Source organism: Harpegnathos saltator, unplaced genomic scaffold (genome assembly GCF_003227715.2).
Source record: "Harpegnathos saltator strain DR-91 unplaced genomic scaffold, Hsal_v8.6 scaffold219, whole genome shotgun sequence".
NCBI lineage: Eukaryota > Metazoa > Arthropoda > Insecta > Hymenoptera > Formicidae > Harpegnathos > Harpegnathos saltator.
Window position 1 is genome coordinate 862,194 of NW_020230005.1, and position 23,777 is coordinate 885,970.

General features: G+C 27.7%; 2 protein-coding genes across 7 annotated transcripts; one reads left to right on the forward strand and one right to left on the reverse strand.

Moving 5' to 3' along the window:
• Positions 1 to 918: 918 nt before the first annotated feature.
• On the reverse strand, positions 919 to 16,623 carry LOC105182275 (mitogen-activated protein kinase p38b). Of its 5 annotated transcripts, none has more exons than XM_025298440.1 (11): positions 16,162 to 16,618; positions 15,066 to 15,195; positions 14,927 to 14,985; positions 14,722 to 14,863; positions 14,456 to 14,618; positions 14,080 to 14,151; positions 12,970 to 13,049; positions 6,296 to 6,374; positions 2,060 to 2,131; positions 1,211 to 1,384; positions 919 to 1,139 (listed from the first exon to the last, which is right to left on the reverse strand). In XM_025298440.1, exons 1-11 carry the CDS (start codon positions 16,263 to 16,265, stop codon positions 1,060 to 1,062), a joined length of 1,155 nt encoding a protein of 384 aa, XP_025154225.1. In that variant the 5' UTR covers positions 16,266 to 16,618; the 3' UTR covers positions 919 to 1,059. The 5 variants fall into 5 exon arrangements, with proteins under 5 accessions (XP_025154225.1, XP_025154224.1, XP_011137918.1 ...); XM_025298439.1 differs by lacking the exon at positions 12,970 to 13,049 and adding an exon at positions 10,689 to 10,768 and having other exon boundaries at positions 16,162 to 16,617; XM_011139616.3 differs by lacking the exons at positions 2,060 to 2,131; positions 12,970 to 13,049 and adding an exon at positions 10,689 to 10,768 and having other exon boundaries at positions 16,162 to 16,612.
• Positions 16,624 to 17,396: 773 nt separating this feature from the next.
• On the forward strand, positions 17,397 to 23,659 carry LOC105184045 (ATPase ASNA1 homolog). Of its 2 annotated transcripts, none has more exons than XM_011142574.3 (6): positions 17,397 to 17,689; positions 18,101 to 18,309; positions 18,610 to 18,706; positions 21,928 to 22,078; positions 22,745 to 23,053; positions 23,291 to 23,659. In XM_011142574.3, exons 1-6 carry the CDS (start codon positions 17,559 to 17,561, stop codon positions 23,408 to 23,410), a joined length of 1,017 nt encoding a protein of 338 aa, XP_011140876.1. In that variant the 5' UTR covers positions 17,397 to 17,558; the 3' UTR covers positions 23,411 to 23,659. The 2 variants fall into 2 exon arrangements, with proteins under 2 accessions (XP_011140876.1, XP_011140875.1); XM_011142573.3 differs by having other exon boundaries at positions 17,398 to 17,689; positions 18,604 to 18,706.
• Positions 23,660 to 23,777: the final 118 nt, after the last annotated feature.

Genomic DNA, 23,777 nt, shown 5'->3' on the forward strand with positions numbered 1-23,777 from the left:
TGGATATTTTTTATTATATCATCTTTTTCTACCAATTAATTTGAACAACTTTTGTCTGAAACATTTTTTTATTTGCTTAATATTTTTCGAGATATTTAAGAAAAACTTGGTACATTTTTCAACATTTAACTTACGATATCTCGTGAACTATTCGTCAAAAGAAAAAATAGTATTAGACTTTTTTACTTTATTTATTATCAAGAATATATTACTATAAAAGTCCTAACTTTTGTTAATTCAATAATTTTGAAATTTCCAAAGGTCGATAAGTTAACAAAAGTTAGGGCACTATTATAATATTATATTCTTGATAGTAAATAAACTAAAAAAGTCTAATATTATTTTGTCTTTCCACGAATAGTTAGCGAGATATCGTAAGTTAAATGTTGAAAAAGTTACCAAGTTTCCCTTAAATATTTCAAAACATATTAAGCAAATAAAAAATGTTTCAGACAAAAGTTATTCAAATTAATTGGTAAAAAAAGATGATATAATAAAAAATTGGGATTTCTATTTAAGAAAATTGATGATCAGTGAATATCTCGAAAGTGGCGCTATCTACAAATAAAATACTATCGCTGTCTTATGTCCCCCTTCAAGCCAAACAACTTTTGTCTGAAACATTTTTCGATTTAACGCAGTGTTTCTGAGATATTTGAGTAGATCCTTTAAAATGGGACACCCTGTATATATATATTAAAGCACACATTAAATGTAAATATCTATATTTAAGAGAGATTACATTAGTGTCATGTAATATATTACATGTGATCGTTTGCAAGTCATTTAAACATAAAAGGATATTATCAATTTCCCAATTTTTAAAATCGATCTTAAATATTAAAAATATAAAAAAACAAAAAATATTCTAATTTTTCAAAATTTAAATAAATTTAAATATTTTATACTTTTTTGCATACTTTTATTTTTTATAGGTGATTATCTCATCAATTATATCACCAATTACAAGACACTATATCATTCATATATATTACCTATTCTATTACTGATATATTTTATTATATTCAAACCTATATTGTATTTTCGAATTATATAATTTTACGAAGTCGTTTCTAATGTCGAAGGCAATGCTGATGGCTGTTGTGGAGTAAAGTTTACAACTTCATGATATACGAGTTCTATAAATGGGAATACACATTAAACAAAACGTAAGATTTGAATTAACAAAGAATAAACAAAAAGGCGTTACCCTTCCATTTTTCCACTGGCAAATCCATATCTTCAAAACTTTGGTCATATGGTAGAGAAACGGGTTCATCAGTTGGATCTGCATATTGTGCTAAGTACGGATGCGCTAAAGCCTGTTCAGCGGTAATTCTTTTTTCAGCATCCAGTTCCAACATTAATTCTAACAAATTAATAGCTAAAAAAGACAAGTATTTTTTTATAGAACAATAAATTATTATATTTATATGTGTATTTGTTGAACGATATATATTTTGACATATTCAGGATGGCTCACATAAAATGTGACTCTAAAAACTCTAAAAATATTTTACCAAACGTCGCATCAAAAAAATATTCACGAGAAAGTTTCACATATTCGAGAGGTCTTTCTAACTATGTAAACAAAAATTCGCCTTCCCTTGAAGGAGGGCGGGTAACTTCGTAATTTTAAAGGGAATCTCCTATAAAATGTTACATATTTAGGTTCTACAAGAAAAAAATAAACTTTAGAAACTGGAAACATTTTTTTGAACAATGCTTCTATTAAAAATTAAAAACATTTAAACTTTAAAATAGAGTGCATTCGAACTAATATGATGAAACCATAAATGCAATAAGAAAACGTCTTAATTTTTCTGTTCTTGTTTTTTACTTTATTAAATATTCAAACTATTGATTATTCATATTTAAACATTTATTAATTCTTTAAGGTCTTTAACATATCTTTGTTGGGTAAAAAAAAATCGATTCCTTTTTATTGGCTTATTCAATTGTAGTTTCAAGAATCTAATATGATTAGAAGCGCATTAAGATATTGAAAAATTAAAGGAGATATGAATGAAAATGTGTGGAAACACGCATGACGACTTACGCGCTCTAGCGTCTGCAACGCATTGAGCTCGAGACAATACATATCTGTTTGGTATGATCTGCTTGCGACCAGCTTTAGGAAAAAAGAAAAAAAAAAAAAAAATGAAACGTCGGTCAATCAATCGAAAGAGTAGTGTGAAAAGCGACATACACGGATATATAAGAAAAAACAAAGTCAAAGTTGACGAATTTCGTCGAAGGTAAAGGAAAGTTAACAGCATCGTATAAGCTTTTATTTGAAAATTCGACTTTACAAAAACGGGGATCATAGGAATATGTCACTTTTCTACCCAAAATTGTTTATTCTCCTCCCATCATCTCTTCTTTTCCAAAACAAAACTATTCCAACACTCCGCCCATCTGACTCTCTTGCCGCCACCAAATATTCACATTAAATTAAACAGTTAATTTACATCAAAAACCATACATCATAAACAAAAGCAACAAAAAACATATAATAACAATACGCAATGATATCGCAAGCTTTATATCTAAAGAATAATCTGTTGGGAGAAATCACCTCACAGTTCGGCTTATTCTGACATTATAGTCGACCTCGATCATCACTCATCATTCATCTCACCATCACTCATTTCATTAATAACATTGTTTCGTTCTAATTCGGAGTTAAAGGTGTGTATTTATATCCAAGGTTTCATGCGATCAGGACTGAAGATGCCTGAAAATGGTTTCTGACTAAGTTGAAACCCTTCTATGTTCTTTATTACATAGCGGTCATTTTCGAGTATACTGTCTATAACGTATGGCCCTTTATATTTTGGCAATAACTTCGTGTTAATACCAAGAGTGAATACTGTATTCTTTACCATAATGTAATCACTTTTCTTATATTTGTGAGGTGCTTTCCGTATTTTATCGTACATTTGTTTATTATACTCTTGTACTTCACGAGTCTTAAGAGCGGCAGCTTCTCCTAACTGACCCCGGTCTGTTAGGAGAAGCGTAGATCATCATGTTCTTTGAAGTAGGCTCTGAGATCATCATCACTAGTCCATATTGTTCATAATCGAATAAGAGTAGACTAGGATAGGAAGTTCCGATATTTTTGTGATAAATATTGTTTATTGAAAATTGAACTCTTGGTAGAACTTTATTTCAAGGTTCGCCTATTGACAATTTAGCTAATACGGACCTCAAAAACGATTAATGCCTTCAACTAAACATTACTTTGAGGAGTAGCTGTTGGTATTTTTACATGTTTGATATTAAATTCAGTCATTAAATTTGAAAATGATTCAGAAGTGAAACAGATTTCTCTATCAGACACAATTCGTTTACACACATCAAAGTGTTGAAAATATTATCTTAGAGCAACATTAATTTCATTGGTTACTGTAGATTTTACTGGATACAATATAACATATCTTGTAAAGGCATCAATGACAATAAATATATGGCAATAACTTTGAGCCACTTTTTCAAGGGGTCCATAATGATTTATGTGTACAGTATCAAAGGGACAGATTTCCTTATTATAAATATACAATTCACCTTCTAATTTACCGGATAGTATAGAATAAGAAAGACATCTTAAACAGCCTCAATGTGATCCTTTGGTACGAATGCGCATAGAGGGAAACCAATAAATTTTAATTATTATTAATTCAAACGTTTTTTCCAATCTCATGTGTCCAACTTCATCATGACACGATTGTATTACACTTTGTGTCATGGTTTCGGGAACATAAAATAAGAGCCCATGATTATACTTTCTATGAACGACCATTTCGTAATTTATATTTATCATTTTCCTATGTTTCCAACATTTTATGGATTTAAAGCTATAATCGAAGTAAATCCATCCCAATCGGTACGAGAGATTGCTACGACATTGAATATATCCTACACAAGCGTAGAAAAGCATTTGCGCCAGCTGATACGTTTCTCGACAACAATTAACATTTTCCTATTCAAATTGGTCGATTATGGCTGCTTTCTCTTGGACCAAGTGTACATTGACATTTTAAATGAAGACTTAGAAGAATTAATTCTAAAAATGGATCTCGATAGGAAATGGATGTTTCAGCAAGACAATGATCCAAAGCACACAGCAAAGAAAACGAAACAATTTTTCCAGAATTGTAAAATAGAAGTTCTTAAATGGCCATCCACAAAGTCCGGACCCAATCGAAAATTTATGAAGTTTACTGGATGCAAAGATTCCATTAGAAAAACGCAATAGTAAAGAAGAGTTTTTAAATGAATTGCAACTAAAATTTCAAAGAATTGATAAACATTATCTGGAAAAACTTGTTGAAAGTATGCTACGACGTTTACAAGCGGTAATGAAAGTAAAAGGCTACAATACAAAGTATTAATACTTACTTTGTATTATGCCCACTTAATTTTGACTATGTGCAGTTTTATGTTATTATCATTAATCAATAAAAATTCTAATATATTATTTATTACAATTGATTTTTCTTTATATTCTGTCAAATTATACTTCGTTAATTTAAATAAGCAATAAAGGTTTAATTTTTTCACATTGTTAGTTAAATTAACCTTTTGTTATGTATGATACCTGTCCACTAAATTTTGTCCACGACTGTATATTTACTAAGTTTTCATGTCAACTTTAAACGCGTTTTTCTTGAAACGCTGTTTTTCATTAATATCTACATAATTCGCCGAGTTTTGAATACTTTTAAATACGACTTGAACAAAAATATTTATAAACAAATTTTATACAGTCTCTCGGGGCATTTCTCGATTTTCTATTTTATTTTTTTACAAAAAACAAATTTTTATAAACAAATTTTGCAGCAAAATCGTAACCTTTTTCTTTTCAAATTACATTATTTTGTTACTTTTGCGAAATTACAAAATTCCCTCCGAGAGACTATAACTATAACCTTTATTTATAAGAAAATATTTATGTTTTACAAATCGCACTAGCTTATAAAGCGAAATCATGCAGACACTGTAACCATCCATGCGAATTCCAGGTATACGCCACGTGGCGCCACAGTTACTATTTTATCAATCACTTTTATTAAAATTTTTACGTATTTAAATAGTTGTCAAGTAAACTAAAAAAATCCGCATTGATACCTCTGTTCAATAATGAGAAATAAATTCTCAAAATTAGAACAGTTTTATGCGCGGAAACTACTCCTTTAAAAAGAAAAATGTGACTTCAACAAAATGGTACACTTTCTTATTTTTCCAGTGCTACGCGTACTTTTTTAAACGAAATATTTAATGATAAGTCGGAGAAGTGCTGTTCAATAGTCTCTTTATTCATTTGATCCTAAACCTTAATTTATTTTTGATGGGAATATTTAGAAAAGTCATATTTAAATAATTTATGACGGAAGAAGATTTACAACGAAAAATATGTGAAGTTTGCGCTAACATGTCCCTAGAAATGTTGTTTAGACAAAAATTTGTAGAAAGAATTAATAAAGAATTAATAAATGTTTAAATATAGATAGTTAACAGTTCGAACATTTAATAAAATAAAAAATAAAAACTATGAAGTCTTTTATTGAATTTATTGATTTTATCATATTAATTTGAATACACTCTAAAGTTTAAATGTTTATAACGTTTAAGACGCATACGACACGCACATACCTATGCATATACTTTTCTGCTCTATTTAATCTCATGAATATATTGTTATAATAGTACCCTGACTTTTGTTAACTTACCAACTTTTGGAAATTTCAAAATCATCAAATTAACAAAAATGATAGCCCTGATATTTGTTAATTTGATGATTTTGAAATTTCTAAAGGTCGATAAGTTAACAAAAGTTAGGGCACTATTATAGTAATATATTCTTGATAGTAAATAAAATAAAAAAGTCTAATACTATTTTTTCTTTCGACGAATAGTTAGCAAGATATCGTAAGTTAGATGTTGATAAAGTTACCAAGTTTTCCTTAAATATCTCAAAATATATTGAAATAAAAAAATGTTTCAGACAAAAGTTGTTCAAATTAATTAATAGAAAAAGACGGTGTAATAAAAAATTGGGGGTTCTATTTAAAAAAAGTAATGATCAGTGAATATTTCGAAAGTGGTGCCATTTGTAAACAAAATAGTATAGTTGTTTTATGCCTCCCTTGAAATCATACAACTTTTGTCCGAAACATTTTTGCTGAAAACACTTCGTTGAAGAATTATCTAGGTGCGTTTTTTAAAATGGGGCATCCTATATACACATACAAATCTAGGCCTTGGACTTTATATTGGATTTTATATTTACCTAAAGGATTAGCTCCTCGAAATACATCCTTAAAATTCTTTTTCTTCAGTGGAGGTAAACTCTGAATATAATTTCTGGCCTATAATAAAAATACAAACGTAGTATAAGAATATTGTTATTCTATGCACATAATTTAAATAAATTTTACAGATTTTATATATTTTACTTTATTAATAGAATTAAACAAAGTAACACGAACGCACGAAATAGTAGGACGAATTCTGTAGACAAAGTCTCATCCAAGGTTACTCAAGTTTGTTGACAATCTTGTGGTAACAATAAGTGATATATGATGCTAACTCTACATCTGTTTTTCAGTATCATGAATCATTCGTGTTTTCCTCATTTAATTCGTCGTCAGACATCATGTATATATATATATATATATGATGCAAAATATATATATATATGTACATATGTATATATATATATATAGTAGACGCGGCACGAAATATTGTGTGCGTATGCGTGTATTATGTTTACTACATATATTACACAGTTAAATGTTGAAAAGTATTGCAATCTTTTTAGCTCAATGAATGTTACAACGCATCTCATATACAATAAGAAAAAATATATCTTGAACATACGCGCGCGCGCACGCACATATGCACACTAAAAAACATCTTAATAAATAAGGATAAAATGTTGCATTAATTATTTAACAGTACATTTTTTTATATATTTTTGATATATTTATTCTTGCGTATATAAATGTCCTAAAAGTTTTAATAAAAAAGCTTCCTTAATACACTTATAAAATTTGGATATATAAAATAAATATAAAGCAAAAATTGAAATAGGATATAAACAATATTTAAGATTTTAGATAACTCGCTGCAATCCTTTTCCTTGATGAAACAGTGAGATGAAACAGTGAGAAAATACGTGCAAAAATTTTGCAAAATACGTTAAAATAAAGACATTTATAAAATGACTCTTGCAATCGATCAAGCAAGTCTATAAAATAAAAATGGAAAAAATTTTCAAATTACTTTATAGACCTATTCAATTGATTACAAGTATCAATTTATGGATATCTTTATATTTCAACTCTCTCCGTGAGAATTATTAGGATATATTTTTCATCATTATCATTAATTAAAATGAATACCGTAAACAAAGAGAAGGTAAATAAACGCACACATTCGCAAATATTTCTATTAATGGCTACATTTCGTCTCTTAAAGTAGTATCTACCCGAGAAAATATAATTATATATAATTATACATGAATTTTGTATCTATAAAATGATATATTGTATAATAAATGATTATGTAACAATATAATCATATATAATTACATATATCTACACGGAAAAAATATTAGTGTACAAATATAATTAAAGTAATCGCTTACGTAATAGCAGTTTGCGATGTAGACATTAATTGAAAGATACCATTTTTTTTTCTTTATTTAACAGCATTTCTTCCGTGTGAACATATATAATGATAAATATGATTATATATAATAGAGATGAAATATGAATAAAATATGGTCATATAGAAATAAAATATAGATCATATATATACTATTGATCAACAATTTCCGGACATATGAATATTCCGATTTTTATTGTGCCTCAACATCAATAATATGCATTATATATTCAATAATCAATTAATTGGATGTTTCTTATATGTTTAAAGTCTTTAACTATTTAAATAACGTTTCACGCAGTAATTTTTTAAACGCTACTTCAATTAAATGCCATATTCCATGGGAACATCAACATTAGTTCTTAACTCTGCGTTGGTAGGCCTATGTAAGCATATTCATATGTTTTACAATTGTACGACACGAAATAAATGCAAACATTTGTAGAAGTAAATGTAATAATTAAAATTACTTACTATTTAGAGAACTTATAAGAAAATAAGTTCTCAAAACTTACTACTTGCAGACAAGTTTAAAAGAATATTTTGCAAGTTTAAAGGAATGCTTTACATGTGAAGGAATGCTTTTTTTTTTAAATACTTTTCAAGATATGAATAAAGCAATTTTAGATCGTGAAACGTTATTGTTAACGCTTTCTATAAAGGACTCTCTGTTCATCAAATAGCAAAGAAAATGCAAATCCTAAAGTCAACAGTCCAAGATATCATCCACGTTTTTACGAGGCGAATTCAAAGGCCGCAAGAGGACGAGAGCGAGCAAACGTAACAGACGACAGACAGAAATTCATGCCGATTTTAATTGCGATCATGATAAAAAGGTGGCTGTAACTATAATAAAAAGAAGATTGAGAAACTTAAGCCTTTTTGGTAGAATAGCTGTCTTGAAACCTCTTCTATATCGTGAAATCAGAATAAAATACGAAAATTTGACAGTTGATGACTGTATATTTGGACCGATGAGTCAGTTTGAAATTGTTGGTAGTAAGAGCACATTTATTTCTCAAAAGAAGTATTGTAATATCGCCTAATGCCTACAGTAAAATATAGGGAAGAACCAATATGGAACTACTTTAGTTTCAATGGTGTTGGTCCTTTGCATAAAAATGAAAAGATATTTGATCAACACAGCTATCATCGTATACTCCGTGACATCGCTGTACCAGCTGGAGCTTCTCTGATGGAAAGAGAATTTGTCTTTCAATAGGATAATGAAGCGTACTTCGAAACTGTGCCAAAATTATATATTGGAAAAGAAAGCATTTGGAGAAGCTAAATTATGTAATGGTCACCGCAATCTCCCGATTCGAACTCCATTGAATTATCATGAAGTTTATAAATGAAGTGGAGTGCAAAGTGAAGAAGCGCTATCGCGCCATCACCAACAGATATCACGAGCAAACTTGTGGGAGATCTTAGAAACAATTTAAGGACAATTATCCCATCATAAGTTGAAGAAACTTATAAAAAAATCGCAATTGATAATATTTTGTTTTATCAAAGCGAAAGGTGGTTTTTTTCTGAAAAGGTCTGCATTAAACTAGAATATTTGTACATCTGTAATTGTTATTAAAATAAATTAAATTTTTGTTTGAATCTGTGTTTTTTTTAAGTTAATTATTTATTTCACTTTATATATATATACACATATATAGGGTGTTTTATTTTAAATAATATGGTCGATTATCTCACGAATCAATAATTTTATTGAAAAATTTTTCGAACGAAAGTTGCATGGCTTGAAGGGGGACACATGATGGAAATATGGACTTGACCTTGAGTGACTTCGTCAAAATCAGGTCAAGGTCATTAATGTTTTTTTAAATGGAAACTCCTATTTTTTATTACATATTCTTGTAGTTTATCTCGAGAGCTTCCCAAAATACTATAACAAAGTTACCTTTCATTAAGTACTTTCCGAGTAATGAAGCTTGAAAGTTAAGGCAAGACCGATCACTGATCCGGCCAACTGAGGCAAGACTTATCAACGGCTAAAGACATATTCGAATTGATCTTGCTTTAGTTGGCCGGATCAGTGATCGGTTTTGCCTTTTAACTTTTGTTAACTTATCGACCTATGGAAATTTCGAAATCATTAAATTAACAAAAGTTAGAGTACTATTATAGTAATATATTCTTGATAGTAAATAAAGTAAAAAAGTCTAATACTATTTTTTCTTTCGACGAATAGTTAGCGAGATATCGTAAGTTAAATGTTGAAAAAGTTACCAAGTTTTCCTTAAATATCTCAAAAAATATTAAGCAAATAAAAAAATGTTTCAGACAAAAGTTGTCCAAATCAGTTGGTAGAAAAAGATGATATAATAAAAGATTGGGATTTCTATTTAAGAAAATTGATGATCAGTGAATATTTCGAAAGTGGCGCCATCTATAAATAAAATGCTATCGCTGTCTTATGTCCCCCTTCAAGCCAAACAACTTTTGTCTGGAACATTTTTCGATTTAACACAGTGTTTTTGAGATATTTGAGTGGATTCTTTAAAATGGTCAAAAAATAATTACTTTTACTTATTTTATCGTTCCTCAAAAAATGCACACTCATATCTGAATCACCCTGTGTATACACAATATTGCTAATATAAAAGATATCCGGAAACTTTTGACCGGCGATGTACATGCACGCACGTACACACATATATACATATATGTATGTATAATTTTATATAATTATATACAATCTTTTTTTGCTCGGGTAATTAACCCTTAAGTAGACGCATGGGGTCAAAGCAGACTAATTTTAAATAGTTTTTCAATATATATGCGGAAAACGTTAAGTTTTCTTTTAACTTAAGGAGAATCTTTTTTATTATTTGTTAAAGTAATAAACTTTAATTATCAAGCTGCATTGTTTTTGTTTTTGAATATCTCTTGATATGTTTAAATTTCAAAAAAGAAAATCGGGTCATTCCATGCGCCCACTTGTGTGATTTTGCTAGTGTGCCTACTTAAGGATTAATATAACAGGTTAAGAAAATTACCTCTTGACTAGTAATTTTGCTTAGTGTTTCTTCTGTGGGTGTGCCACAGAGTACTAAGACGCGTGTTAGATGATCAATATCTGCTTATCTGTATAGTTAAGGTATATTTAAAAGCAATATTAATCATACAATTGAAAAGCAATTTTAATTACACTGTATATACAAATAAAGTCATACCCATAAATACTATAAATCATTATGTTTAAAATAGCATTAAAAATTGCATATTTTTTGTAAAGTAATATATACAGGGTGTTTCAAAAATTGTGGGCTACCTATACGTATATTTTTTTCATTAAAACAAATAAAAATTTCTATAAACATAATATTGTAATTACAAAGCTAATGTGAAAATTAAGAAAATTAATGCCGATAATAAAATAACAATATAATAATATATAAATAACATATATAACAATATTTGAATAAATTTCATAAATTGGAAAACAAAATTTAAAGAAGATACTCAAAATATCTAATATATACAATCTAGAATTTTCGCATCATGTACTTTTTGTGTGTTCACTCATTTATACGAATTCCATATCGTACGACATCCTTTCTACTCTTTGTAAAAGTTGTTCGTTGTCAATTAGAACCAAGTAAACAATTGTTTTCAAATGGCTTCATAAAAGATAAAAGTCCAGTATATGAATTTAATAATTTAAATAAATATTATTGTGTATGTATTACGTTAGCATTGAAATTAATCTGAATTCGACATTAGCTTTATAACTACTTTATAATTGTTTTAGGCTATGTTCATTTGAATTTATTTATCTCGATAAGAATGTAATTATACAGGGTGTCCCATTTTAATGTCCCACCCCAAATAACTCTGCTGTATTGAAGTTTCAAGGAAATTGATCTGAATAAAAGTTGTAGGGATTTAAGTGAGCTACCTTATTTATGATGACCTTGATTTTGACCTTGACTTCTATTTTCAAGGTCATTTGAAGGTCAACTTGCATTTTTTAAAATAGGAATCTTTATTTTTTATTATACTGTTTTTTTCTACTAGTTAATTTGAACAACTTTTGTCAAAAACATTTTTTTATTTGTCTAATATTTTTTGAAATATTTGAAGAACACTTGATAACTTTTTCAATATTTAACTTACGATATTTCGCTAACTATTTGTCGGAAGAAAAAGTGGTACCAGACATTCTTGCTTTATTTAGTCTCAAAAATATATTGTTACAATAGCGTCTTGACTTTTGTTAACTTATTGATTTTTGGAAATTTCAAAATTATCAAATTAACAAAAATCAGGGCGCTATTGTAACAATATATTCTTGAAACTAAATAAAGCAAGAAAGTCTACTACTTTTTCTTCCGACAAATAATTAGCAAGATATCGTAAGTTAAATATTGAAAAAGTTATCAAGTTTTCCTCAAATATCTCAAAAAATATTAGACAAATAAAAAAATGTTTTAGACAAAAGTTGTTCAAATTAACTAAAAAAAAAAACAGTGTAATAAAAAATAAGGATTTCCAATTAAAAACGCAAGTTGACCTTCAAATGACCTTGAAAATAGAGGTCAAGGTCAAATTCATCATAAGGTAGCTAACTTAAATCTCTACAACTTTTATTGAGATCATTGTCCTTGAAACTTCAATACTGAAGAGCTATTAGGATAGTCCGTTACTTTTGCGATACCCTATATAATAAGATTTTTCTATATTAATTAATATCCTTAGATAATGACTTAAACATGCATTGTCATGATCACAAAAGTTGATACTTCCTCTTCCATGTAGTTCAAAATATAATTGACATGCACATAATGAAAGAACATTTTTTTTTTAATTCTCAGAAAATAGATTTTGTTATCAGATATCGAATATGTTCCTTGACATAAAAAAAAAATATATATTAAAAATATATATTTAAGACCAACTATATTGTCTTTAATCTTTATACATATACAATTCGTTTAAACGTATGTAATAAAAATTTATCTCCTTTTCCATTTTTCTTCTATAAAATATGAATACTTGGTTAAAATTATATATCGTGCATAGCATCGAAGACTTATTAAATCTATACATGAATTTTTCAAAAAATGTTATGGTATTTATATTATTTAATAATTTACATAAAATAATAAAATAAGAAAACAAATATCAATTTAAAATGTCATATAAAATATATAAATATATAAAAATATAAAACACATTAGTTTCTAATAATAAAGTAACAAAATGATAGAATCATTTAAACAATAAAATGTCATACCTACTGAAAGAAATCAAACTTAACTTAAAGAAATAACTTACCGATTCTGATGATATTTTTTTCATAAACTCGTCTCGTGGAGTTCCCAAAATTTCCATAATTAAGTTCAGTTGATGAATATCTGCTTTTGCTAAGGTTCCACTATATGTCTCCTCAAAGACATTAATTATCTTTGTATATTTTATTATTTTCAAAAACAAGATATATACAGGGTGAGAAAAAAAGATAAGAACCTTTAAAAACCTCAAAAAGATATAAGTTTTACAGAAAAGTATTTTAGACAAAAGTTATAAGGCTCAAAATAATGTATTTACTGATCCTATCAGTTTGACCTTGAGTGGCGTTGCCAAGGTCAGATCAAGGTTAACTTATTTTTTTTTAAACCCTCATTTTTTATTATATCATCTTTTTCTACCAATTAATTTGAACAACTTTTGTCTGAAATATTTTTTTTATTTGTCTCATATTTTTTGAGATATTTAAAGAAAACTCGGAAACTTTTTCAATATTTAACTTACAATATCTCGCCAACTATTTGTCGGAAGAAAAAATGCTATTAGACATTTTTACTCTACTTGGTTTCAAGAATATATTGTTACAATAGCACCCTGACTTTTGTTAATTTGATAATTTCGAAAATTCCAAAAGACCTGACTTTAGCAACGCCACTCGAGGTCAAACTGATAAGATCAGTAAATACATCGTTTTGAGCTTTGTAACTTTTGTCTGTAACACTTCTCTGTAAAACTTATATTTTTCGAGATTTTTAAGAGTTTCCATCTTTTTTCCTCATCCTGTATAAAAAGTATATTACCAATGTTATGTATGATGCATATGCATACGCACGTACATTTTATTTATATTCAATCTATAAACAATTTTTAACTTTGAAGTGTTATAAAATGTAAGCAAAGAATTGTCCAAAGCATGTTAAAACATGCAATAATATTAACTTTAATTATTTAATACAACAATAAAATATCAGCTACTAAGCAGTAGATCCTTAGCAAAAAGCGTATTAATAGACATTATAGACAAAAAAATTATAAAATTTAATTAACGATCACTTTGTTAGAAATATGAAATATACCTACTTCATAATTAATAAGAGAATATCATGTAAAAAAAATTTGAAAATTAACGAAGGATACGATCTGTTCCAGGAAATAATGTCCTGCCAGTTAACAGTTCTGCCATAATACATCCCACTGACCAAATATCAACTAAAAAATACAATAAGTATATAATAATGTTATATATAATATGACAGCTGTATTTTATACAAGGTAGTCCAAAACTCAGCATTAGTTTTAGAAATTCATAACTTTTTTTATAGTTAATATATATTTATAATCTTGTTTTGCAAATTGTACTAAAATTCTAGAAAATTTAAAATAATAATCAAGGCCAATAGTAATAAGGCCAAGTAACTAATTTTTGGATTACCATATAAAAAATATATGCTCTGATAATATATTTTCATCACCAATTCTTTATACTAAATTTATGTAAATTATGATTGCTAACCTGTCTGATTATAATGCATCCAATTAAGCATAATTTCGGGTGCTCTGTACCATCTAGTAGCAACATAGCCAGTCATCTCATGTTCTGTAGGCCTGGCCAAGCCAAAATCCAATATTTTCAACTCACAATCCTCATTGACAGCTATGTTAGATGGTTTCAAATCCTATGAGATTTAAAAAATTTACTTCATGGTTTTTACAGAAATATATATATATATATGTATATATATATATATATGTATATATATAATATATATATTATTATACCCTGTGTATAATTCCAGCAGAATGAATATATTTCAAACCACGAAGTATTTGATAGACAAGAAATTGCACATGATCATCAGAAAGTTTTTGTGTTCTTACAATATTGTTTAGATCAGCTCCCATTAAATGTGTAACTAAGTACCTATAAATATATATAAGTAATAAAACCACAAAATGTAAGATAAAATGATATAATAGTGCTTACACATTCTGAAAATCTTCTAAAGATAAAGAAGGATGAAAGACATCCAAGAGTCCTATTACCTGTAGAAATTAATATAACTTTTATAATTAATAAAAAACAAAATATCTAAACATATATCTATACAATTATATTTACTCACATTTTCATGATTCATATGTTTCAGCATACGAAGTTCCCTATACGTCCGTTTTGCATGCACAGCTGATTGAAATGGCCTAGCTAATTTTTTGATTGCCACTTTTTGTCCGGTAGTTGTATCAACAGCAGAACTAAAACATAAAAAATATATTTATTCTTGGAAAAACAATTATAATCATATTTCTTATTAATATTTTGATTAAATAATTTATATAAACATTCATAGATTTACGTTTACAAATCTAAATAATCACCTAAACATCATAACCTATTATTGATAATATATTGATAGTATATATTATATTACTAATTGTAATAACTTATAAAAGTTTATTTCAGTTGTTTTCTCCATGCTTTATTACATTTATTACTAATTCTTAAGTTAAAATATATATCTTTTTACAGCTAACCTGATCGCTTCAAATATGTAAAGTTAAGTTCAATTATATAGTCAGAGTGCTATTGTAACAATATATTTTTGAGGCAAAATAGAGAAAAAAAAGTCTAGTATCACTTTTTCTTCTGACAAATAGTTAGTGAGATATTGTGAGTTAAATATTTAAAAAGTTATCAAGTTTTCCTTAAATATCTCAAAAAATATTAGGCAAATAAAAAATGTTTTAGACAAATATTATTCAAATTAATTGATAGAAAAAGATAATATAATAAAAAATTGGGGTTTCCATTTAAAAAAAGTAATGATCAGTGAATATTTCGAAAATGGTGCCATTTGTAAACAAAATAGTATAGTTGTTTTATGTCCCCCTTGAAATCATATAACTTTTGCCCGAAACATTTTTGCTGAAAATGCTTCGTTGAAAAATTATCAAGGTGAATTTTTTAAAATGGGATATATGTATTACATATAATTAAAGATATTTACTCAAAAACAGATTAATAATTTTGTCATAAGTATTTATTTTATATCATACAACATTTAGTATCTATTAAAAGTAGAATATAAGATAAAGTTGAAGTATTATTGTAATAGTACTGTGATAGTACTGTACTGTACTATACTACTGTATAAGATAAAGTTAAAATATTAAGTAATGTGTTATACTAATAATATTGTTTTTGTCACATTTATCACTTACCACACTTGACCATAAGCACCCGAACCTACGGGTGTGAGCATTTGATAACGTTCCGGTACCTCCCATTCCGTTCTATTGATCTCTATCTTATGAAATTGTGGCATGCTCTTTCACACAAAGCAAAAACAGTTCGCTCTAGTTTTTGCTCGCAGTATTCAAAAATTACAACGTTTTTAAATGTATTTTAACAACGTACTCTTGAGTTGCCACTTCACCAACTACTGAACATAGCACTTCATTGCCAAATTAGACGTTCACTACGTCAAGTTGCTGTTGCGTATATACGAACTCATTGTGTATACTCATGAACAGGATCTTGCCAGCAGAGAAATGGAGAGGTGTTATGGGCCGCTTTTAGCCGGCCAAGTGCGAAGCGCTCTCTGTAGGATCGTGCATACGAACTAACGACGCCAGTGTCCACGATTCTTTACTGATTTCCCCCACCACGCACGCACCCATTGCCGACTCGGCTATTCGTGTGACACATGGTCTGTTCTTTTTAGCTGCACTACTGAACTGGTGCAATAAGTTAAAGAGAGAAAAAATATGGTTGTCTCATTCTAACTTATTGCACTAGTTCCGCAGTGCAGCTGAAAAGAACAGACCAACAGATGGTCCGAGTCGGGGGTCCCTGGTTCAAGGACTTTCAGAACACGGATACCAGGAACACCCTTACCCTAATAGCCAGATTCAGATCGTTCCACATTTCCACTGGTGATCACCTATTCAGTAAAAATATCGTCAACGACGAGTCTTGCCCATGTGGATGGCAACACAGGAGTTTGGAGCACATCCTTTTTAGATGCCCCAGATACAGTGAAGAATCAGATTTGCTACTCCTGCGCTTATTTTATTTGGATTGTTCTTTTGCCACAAGCAACTTACATGAAGCCGCTTTTTATATCGACAATATCTCTATGGCTGCGTTCCAAAATTCCCTGCCAGTCTGAAAATCTATAGTATACATACGTGACACAAACTATGTATTTTCAGTACTGGCAGTGAATTTCGGAACGCAGCCATTATTTGCAGAGATAGCTAGATTTCTCAAAGTCACTAAAGCCAGCGGCACACGGTGCTTGTTTTCGTGCTGGATTGCTTGCTGGATGAAAATACTGCGTTCTAATTGGTGCATTTCCGAAGATGGATGGAAATTCCATCCATCTTCGGAAATGCACCAATTAGAACGCAGTATTTTCATCCAGCAAGCAATCCAGCACGAAAACAAGCACCGTGTGCCGCTGGTTTAACCAAGTTATATAAAGCCTGTATATTGAACTGATCTGGAGAATGGCGTGTGGACGTACCCCAATTTGTCCGGAACCACATATTGAACTGAACTGAACTAAATGACGTGTTAGATTCCTGTAAGGTTGCTGTATTGTCATCGTAAAAAGATGAGCACGAATATAAATGAAAATGAAACTATTGAAGAATATGAATCTTCTATAAAAAATGTGATCGAACAACGTTCTCTTCGATGGATATTTGTGGGAGGCAAAGGTGGAGTTGGAAAAACAACTTGCAGGTATAACATAACCTGGTGATGCTATTTATTAATGATTTTTTCTTTTGTGAAATAAATCACAGTAAAAATCTAAACATTTCTATTCGTATTATTTCTCGTTTTTAATTAAGTTTATTTGTTTATGGATACAAATCTAATTTTTCTTTGTGTATAGAATGACAATTCAATAATGTGGAATAATACATCTCAAATATGTGTATATATAATGTATATAATATATATAATGTATATATGTATATATATGTGTATATGTATATATGTATATACACAATTCTTTTTTGATAATTTTTCTTATAAAATAAAACAAATGTGTGCTACATAAATAATATGAATATGTTTAAAGATACCATAGATTTGCCTAATTATTTGTTTAAGTAAAAAGTTAGGACTAATTCAACTCTTATTTTATAGTTGCTCTTTAGCAGTACAGCTGTCTAAGGTTAGGGAAAGCGTACTTATTATATCTACAGACCCAGCACATAACATTTCCGATGCTTTTGATCAAAAATTTAGCAAGATACCTACAAAAATAAAAGATTTTGATAACTTATTTGCAATGGAAGTTGATCCTAATGTAGGTATTACAGAATTACCAGAAGAATATTTTGATAGCGAAGGAGGTTTGTATTTGAAGTAATCTTATTTTATTTTTGTCTAGTATTTTATATTTTTGAATAAGAAGTTTAATTTTATATTAAAAACTATTAACAAAATCTTTATTAACCATAAGTTTGAAATTATAAATGAAAATATATGCAAAATATAAAATTCTTGTTTTTATCTTTAAATCATTGAATAACATATTAATTTTCTTTTTATTTGAAAATGTTTCAAATGTAATAAGAAATATACTAATAATTTATATTCAATTATTTGATATACATGCATAAAAAATCTTTTCTGTCATACAAAAGTTTCAGGAGGAGAAGCAATGAGGTTAAGCAAAAATGTTATGCAAGAAATTGTTGGTGCATTTCCTGGTATAGATGAGACGATGAGTTATGCAGAAGTTATGAAGTAAATAAACACATATATATCTATTTTTTTTATTTTTATGTAGGATATTAAGAGATTACATACATCTAGGCACGTTGCAAAACATCCAATATTTGAATTATTCTGTTAATTAAATTTTTGATTGATTTTATGAAGATATAAATTTTTAACATATATGACCTTTATGTTTTTATTTTTGTATTATATGAATCTCATTATAAAAAGTTAAATATATTTATTACTATTTTTCTAAAGCTAGTTATTGCTAGTCTTTTAGTATCAAATATTTTTAAGATCATTTATCTGAAACAAAGACTAAACTCGTTAAAATAGATAAACAAAACTAATTTTTGTTTTAATTGCTGCATAAAATATTGATTTTTGACAAATATATTAATGTTTATAATAGATCAATTTTTCACCAGGAATTTTTTTAATATTAGATAATATAGATAGGTGAGATAGGATAATTATACAGGATGTCCCATTTTAACTTTCGCATTAAAAAATCTCGAAAACTGTGAAAGATATTTAAAAAAGCTAAAACACAATTTCCATGATTTCGAAGGGAAAAGAGAATGGCATTGTCAGTTTTTTATTTGGAGGGCATTTTCAAGGTCAGTTGAAGGTCAACTTAATTTTTTAAAATAGAAAGCCCAATTTTTTATTATATCTTCTTTTTCTACCAATTAATTTTAACAACTTTTGTCTAAAATATTTTTTTATTTGCCTAATATTTTTTGAAATATTTAAGGAGAACTTGGTAACTCTTTTAACATTTAACTTCTAATATCTCGCTAACTATTCATCGAAAGAAAAAATAGTATTAGACTTTTTTACTTTATTTACTATCAAGAATATATTATTATAATAGTGCTCTAACTTTTGTTAATTTAATAATTTTGAAATTTCCAAAGGTCGATAAGTTAACAAAAGTTAGGGCACTATTATAGTAATATATTCTTGATAGTAAATAAACTAAAAAAGTCTAATACTATTTTTTCTTTCGACGAATAGTTAGCGAGATATCGTAAGTTAAATGTTGATAAAGTTACCAAATTTTCCTTAAATATCTCAAAATATATTAAACAAATAAAAAAATGTTTCAGACAAAAGTTCAAACAAAAGTTGTTCAAATTAATTGGTAGAGAAAGATGGTATAATAAAAGATTTGGATTTCTATTTAAGAAAATTGATGATCAGTGTATATCTCGAAAGTGGCGCCATCTGTAAACAAAGTGCTATCGCTGTTTTATGTCTTCCTTCAAGCCAAACAACTTTTGTCTGAAACATTTTTCGATTTAACGCAGTGTTTCTGAGATATTTGAGTGGATCCTTTAAAATGGGACACCCTGTATATAGATAAACTTATGAAAAGAATTATACTTTGGAAAATTCTACCATAAAGAGGAACTAGGTAATCTTATTAAAGTAATAATTATATAATATTCCAGTTATATATAAATCAATTCAATAATTTTTAAAATGTTCCTGATATTGATTTTAAGAATATAGTTCTGAGAAAAATATGTTTAAAAATTTTAGTAAGATTTAAATATTCTTAAAAATTCATACTTCTAATTCATACTCTAATTCATAAATTCATTAATTTCATATTTATGCAATATATCTTCCTTCAATGATTAAATTTCTTAAATATCTTTTCTCAGATCCTTGTAATAAGATCTGCCTCTCCTTGTTGAAATTTGTTTTCTAGTTTTTTGCAGTTTTTTGCTACCTTGTTTATGCATTTAGCCAAGCTAATATAATAGCTATCTTTCGAAAGAGTGAGTAGATAAATATGTCTTATAAATAGATATATGTCTATAGCCTGTTTTATTTTCAAGAAAGCCATGTTTTCTTCATTAAAATTGTAATGATATATGTGATTATTTTCATAATGATAGCTTCACAATTATGTACTTTTGCCGTGATTTTTCTTATAATATTGTTCAAACTTTCATTATATTTTTATATATTAATTGATGACAATAAGACGAATTTGATGAAAATAAGACGAAAAAACTATAACCAAATACATTTGCATACTAACCATGACTGACTCTGTCAGAAATGTCATAACTTTTATGCTTTCGAAAATTTTAACTTATATATTTAAAGAAATATTTTTAAATAATTATACTGTTAAAAAATATAATTTTTTGAAAAATAAATGTTTTAGTGTAAGTAGTCCTTATCTTATTAAAGTAATAATTAGCCCTTTAACTTTCCATACTGTGCGGATACCAGTGGCACTGAACTTTCTATTTAAGCCATTTGATATTTTGGCTTCAAAACAAATTATGAAATACTTTTCAAGTTATTATACAACAAATAAAATTTGGCTCATAAGATGACAACATAAACCACCGTTGGCCCATACAGTATGGACCACGAGTCACATCTTTATACTTTCATTTTTATTATTTCCTTTTCTTTTCCCTGTTTTGATTAGGTTTGCAAAATCTTGTAAAATTAAACAGTTACCTGTTAAGTTTATTATTCTATATTATTTTTGTTTATTCAGTTCTAAGTTTTTCACTACTTTACATAAATCAACGTTTGAATTATAAAGTAAATTTCAATTAATAACAGTTACACTTTTTTTAAATAAATTAATTAATATGCATCTATATCCATCTTAAAGATCTATTTTTATTCTAAGTTTTATATATTATCAGTTATAACAAGTTTTGGATAAAATTAAAATCCATAGTAAATGCTGGAATCATAATACATATATTGCCAATGGCAAAAGTTTGAACAATTATTAATATCTTAGAAGTTAGTAGTTAATATCAATATCAGATTTATTTTATAATATCAATATTAAGTATCTATTTTTATATCTCTGTTATTATTCTTTAATTTCTTTAAAACTAAGCCATCAATGAAAAAAATTACTTGAAGAAAATAAAATTATATTATGGGATGGTTATTCAATTATTTCTAAGAAAACAAATTAAAATCTTATCATGAATTAGAAAAAATATAATACAATTAAAACTTCAACTGCTCAAGTTTTTCAACAAAATCTATTTTAAATAACTTAGCTTAACTATATTAATACTATATTAAAACTATATTAAAACTATATTAAATATATTAATTTATTTTCGCGATGAGGTTACTTAGTTACTAATTAGGACATTTATTTTAATGTCGAATTAATATTTTATAAAAGCCATGTAATTAATCTTTTCTTATTTTTTGTTAACGTTGGTTTAATTATATATCTTTAGACTTGTGAAAGGAATGAATTTCTCTGTTGTGGTATTTGATACTGCACCTACTGGACATACTCTAAGACTGCTATCATTTCCACAAATAGTTGAGAAAGGATTGGGGAAATTAATGCGTCTGAAAATGAAGATTAATCCCTTCGTTACACAGGTTAGATAATTAATTACATCAATTTGAATTAATTTAGAGTTATCATATTCATTACTACGGACATCGAGCAATTTTGCAAAAAACGAACTAGTAAGAAATATCCACTAACAAGGAAAGGGTCGGAACTGTCCTTCACCGATTTTAATGGGCTTTGAATATGTTGTAGAGCAACAAAAACTATTAGACATGTATTTTTTTTGATCGGCGTATCTTAAGATTTAAGGAGTGGAACAACCCCTAAAAGAAACTAACATTTTCATTTTTCGCGAATATCTTCTAAAGTACGAGGTATATGAAAAAATGTTTCCTACAAAAATTGTACAGTACTTTATACTTATACTTTATACTTATACTTTATACTTATACTTTATACTTATACTTTATACTTATACTGTTTGCAACGATATATTCAGATTTTTCAAAAGTCAATATTTTTAACCTCCCCTCTCCCATACCTATTAATTTTGCAAAATTAAAAAATTTCCTATTAATTTTGCAAAATTAAAAAATTTCATGAGGACAAAAATTAAAGAGCATTAGATGTGGAAATTTAATATATTGATAATACATAAAGTTAATTTAAGGACGTTAAATTACTTATAAAGCACAACATAGTATAGCAAATGTTTATTCAGTAATTTAAGAGAAAGGATTTTAATTTTATAGATAAGTTCATTGTTGGGAATGACAGATTTCAATGTGGATACTTTCTCAAATAAAATAGAGGAAATGCTTGCTATTATTCGGCAAGTTAATGAACAATTTCGAAATCCTGATCAAACAACTTTTATATGTGTCTGCATAGCAGAATTTTTATCACTCTACGAAACAGAACGGCTTGTGCAAGAATTGACGAAATATGGTATCGACACCCACAACATTATAGTAAATCAGTTGTTATTCTTGAAGGAAGGAGATAATCCTTGTCGACTTTGTCTTGCTAGACACAGAATACAAAATAAATATTTAGATCAGGTAACTAGTAGTAAATATGTAATTATTACAATTTATAATACAATGTGTACAATATATTACAATAATCTATGTAATACAAGTATGGTGTAAGCCTTAATAATATATTTTGTCGTTTCATTAGAAGTAATAATGAGATACGTATTCATAACATGTGAAAGGCAGAGAGATTTTGATATAAATTATACTTTTGATATAAATTATAATTAAACATTTTCTTTTTTTTTTCTTTTTTTTAAGATAATGGATCTTTATGAGGAGTTCCACGTCACACGGCTTCCATTATTGGAGAGAGAAGTGCGCGGTGGTGCACAAGTCAGGGAATTTTCGGAAAACCTTGTTAAACCTTATAAGCCTTAGCATATGTGTAATTAATGTTTAACAATTAATTAATGTATTTACAATTAATGTATAACAATTAATTAATAACAGTAATTAATGTTTAACAATATAAGTAATATAATATACTTTACTTAAAAAATCTTAAGTTTTATATATTTGCGATCTAGCGTATTGTCTTTAAAACTGCACAAAAATAGCTATATGATATTTATGTAGTGCATTTAAAGCATTTCTTATTGCACATATTAATAAATTCATACAGTGTTACTTTGCACGTATTACATATGATTTTAACGTTTATTTTATGTTATATGACGTAATTTTTATTATAAACAACTTGGAAGATGATAGAAAATGTCTATACATACAGGATAATCTAATGCAA

Excerpts from the sequence above, each read along its gene's own strand:
- LOC105184045 (XM_011142573.3), top strand. The coding sequence starts at position 17,559 with ATGAGCACGAATATAAATGAAAATGAAACTATTGAAGAATATGAATCT. Across the intron at positions 18,310-18,603 it reads ATATTTTGATAGCGAAGGAG|TTTCAGGAGGAGAAGCAATG; the intron begins GTTTGTATTTGA and ends GTCATACAAAAG. Across the intron at positions 23,054-23,290 it reads AAAATAAATATTTAGATCAG|ATAATGGATCTTTATGAGGA; the intron begins GTAACTAGTAGT and ends CTTTTTTTTAAG.
- LOC105182275 (XM_025298440.1), bottom strand. The coding sequence starts at position 16,265 with ATGCCACAATTTCATAAGATAGAGATCAATAGAACGGAATGGGAGGTA. Across the intron at positions 14,152-14,455 it reads GATGCATTATAATCAGACAG|TTGATATTTGGTCAGTGGGA; the intron begins GTTAGCAATCAT and ends TGTATTTTTTAG. Across the intron at positions 6,375-12,969 it reads AAAAAATATCATCAGAATCG|GCCAGAAATTATATTCAGAG; the intron begins GTAAGTTATTTC and ends TTTTTATTATAG.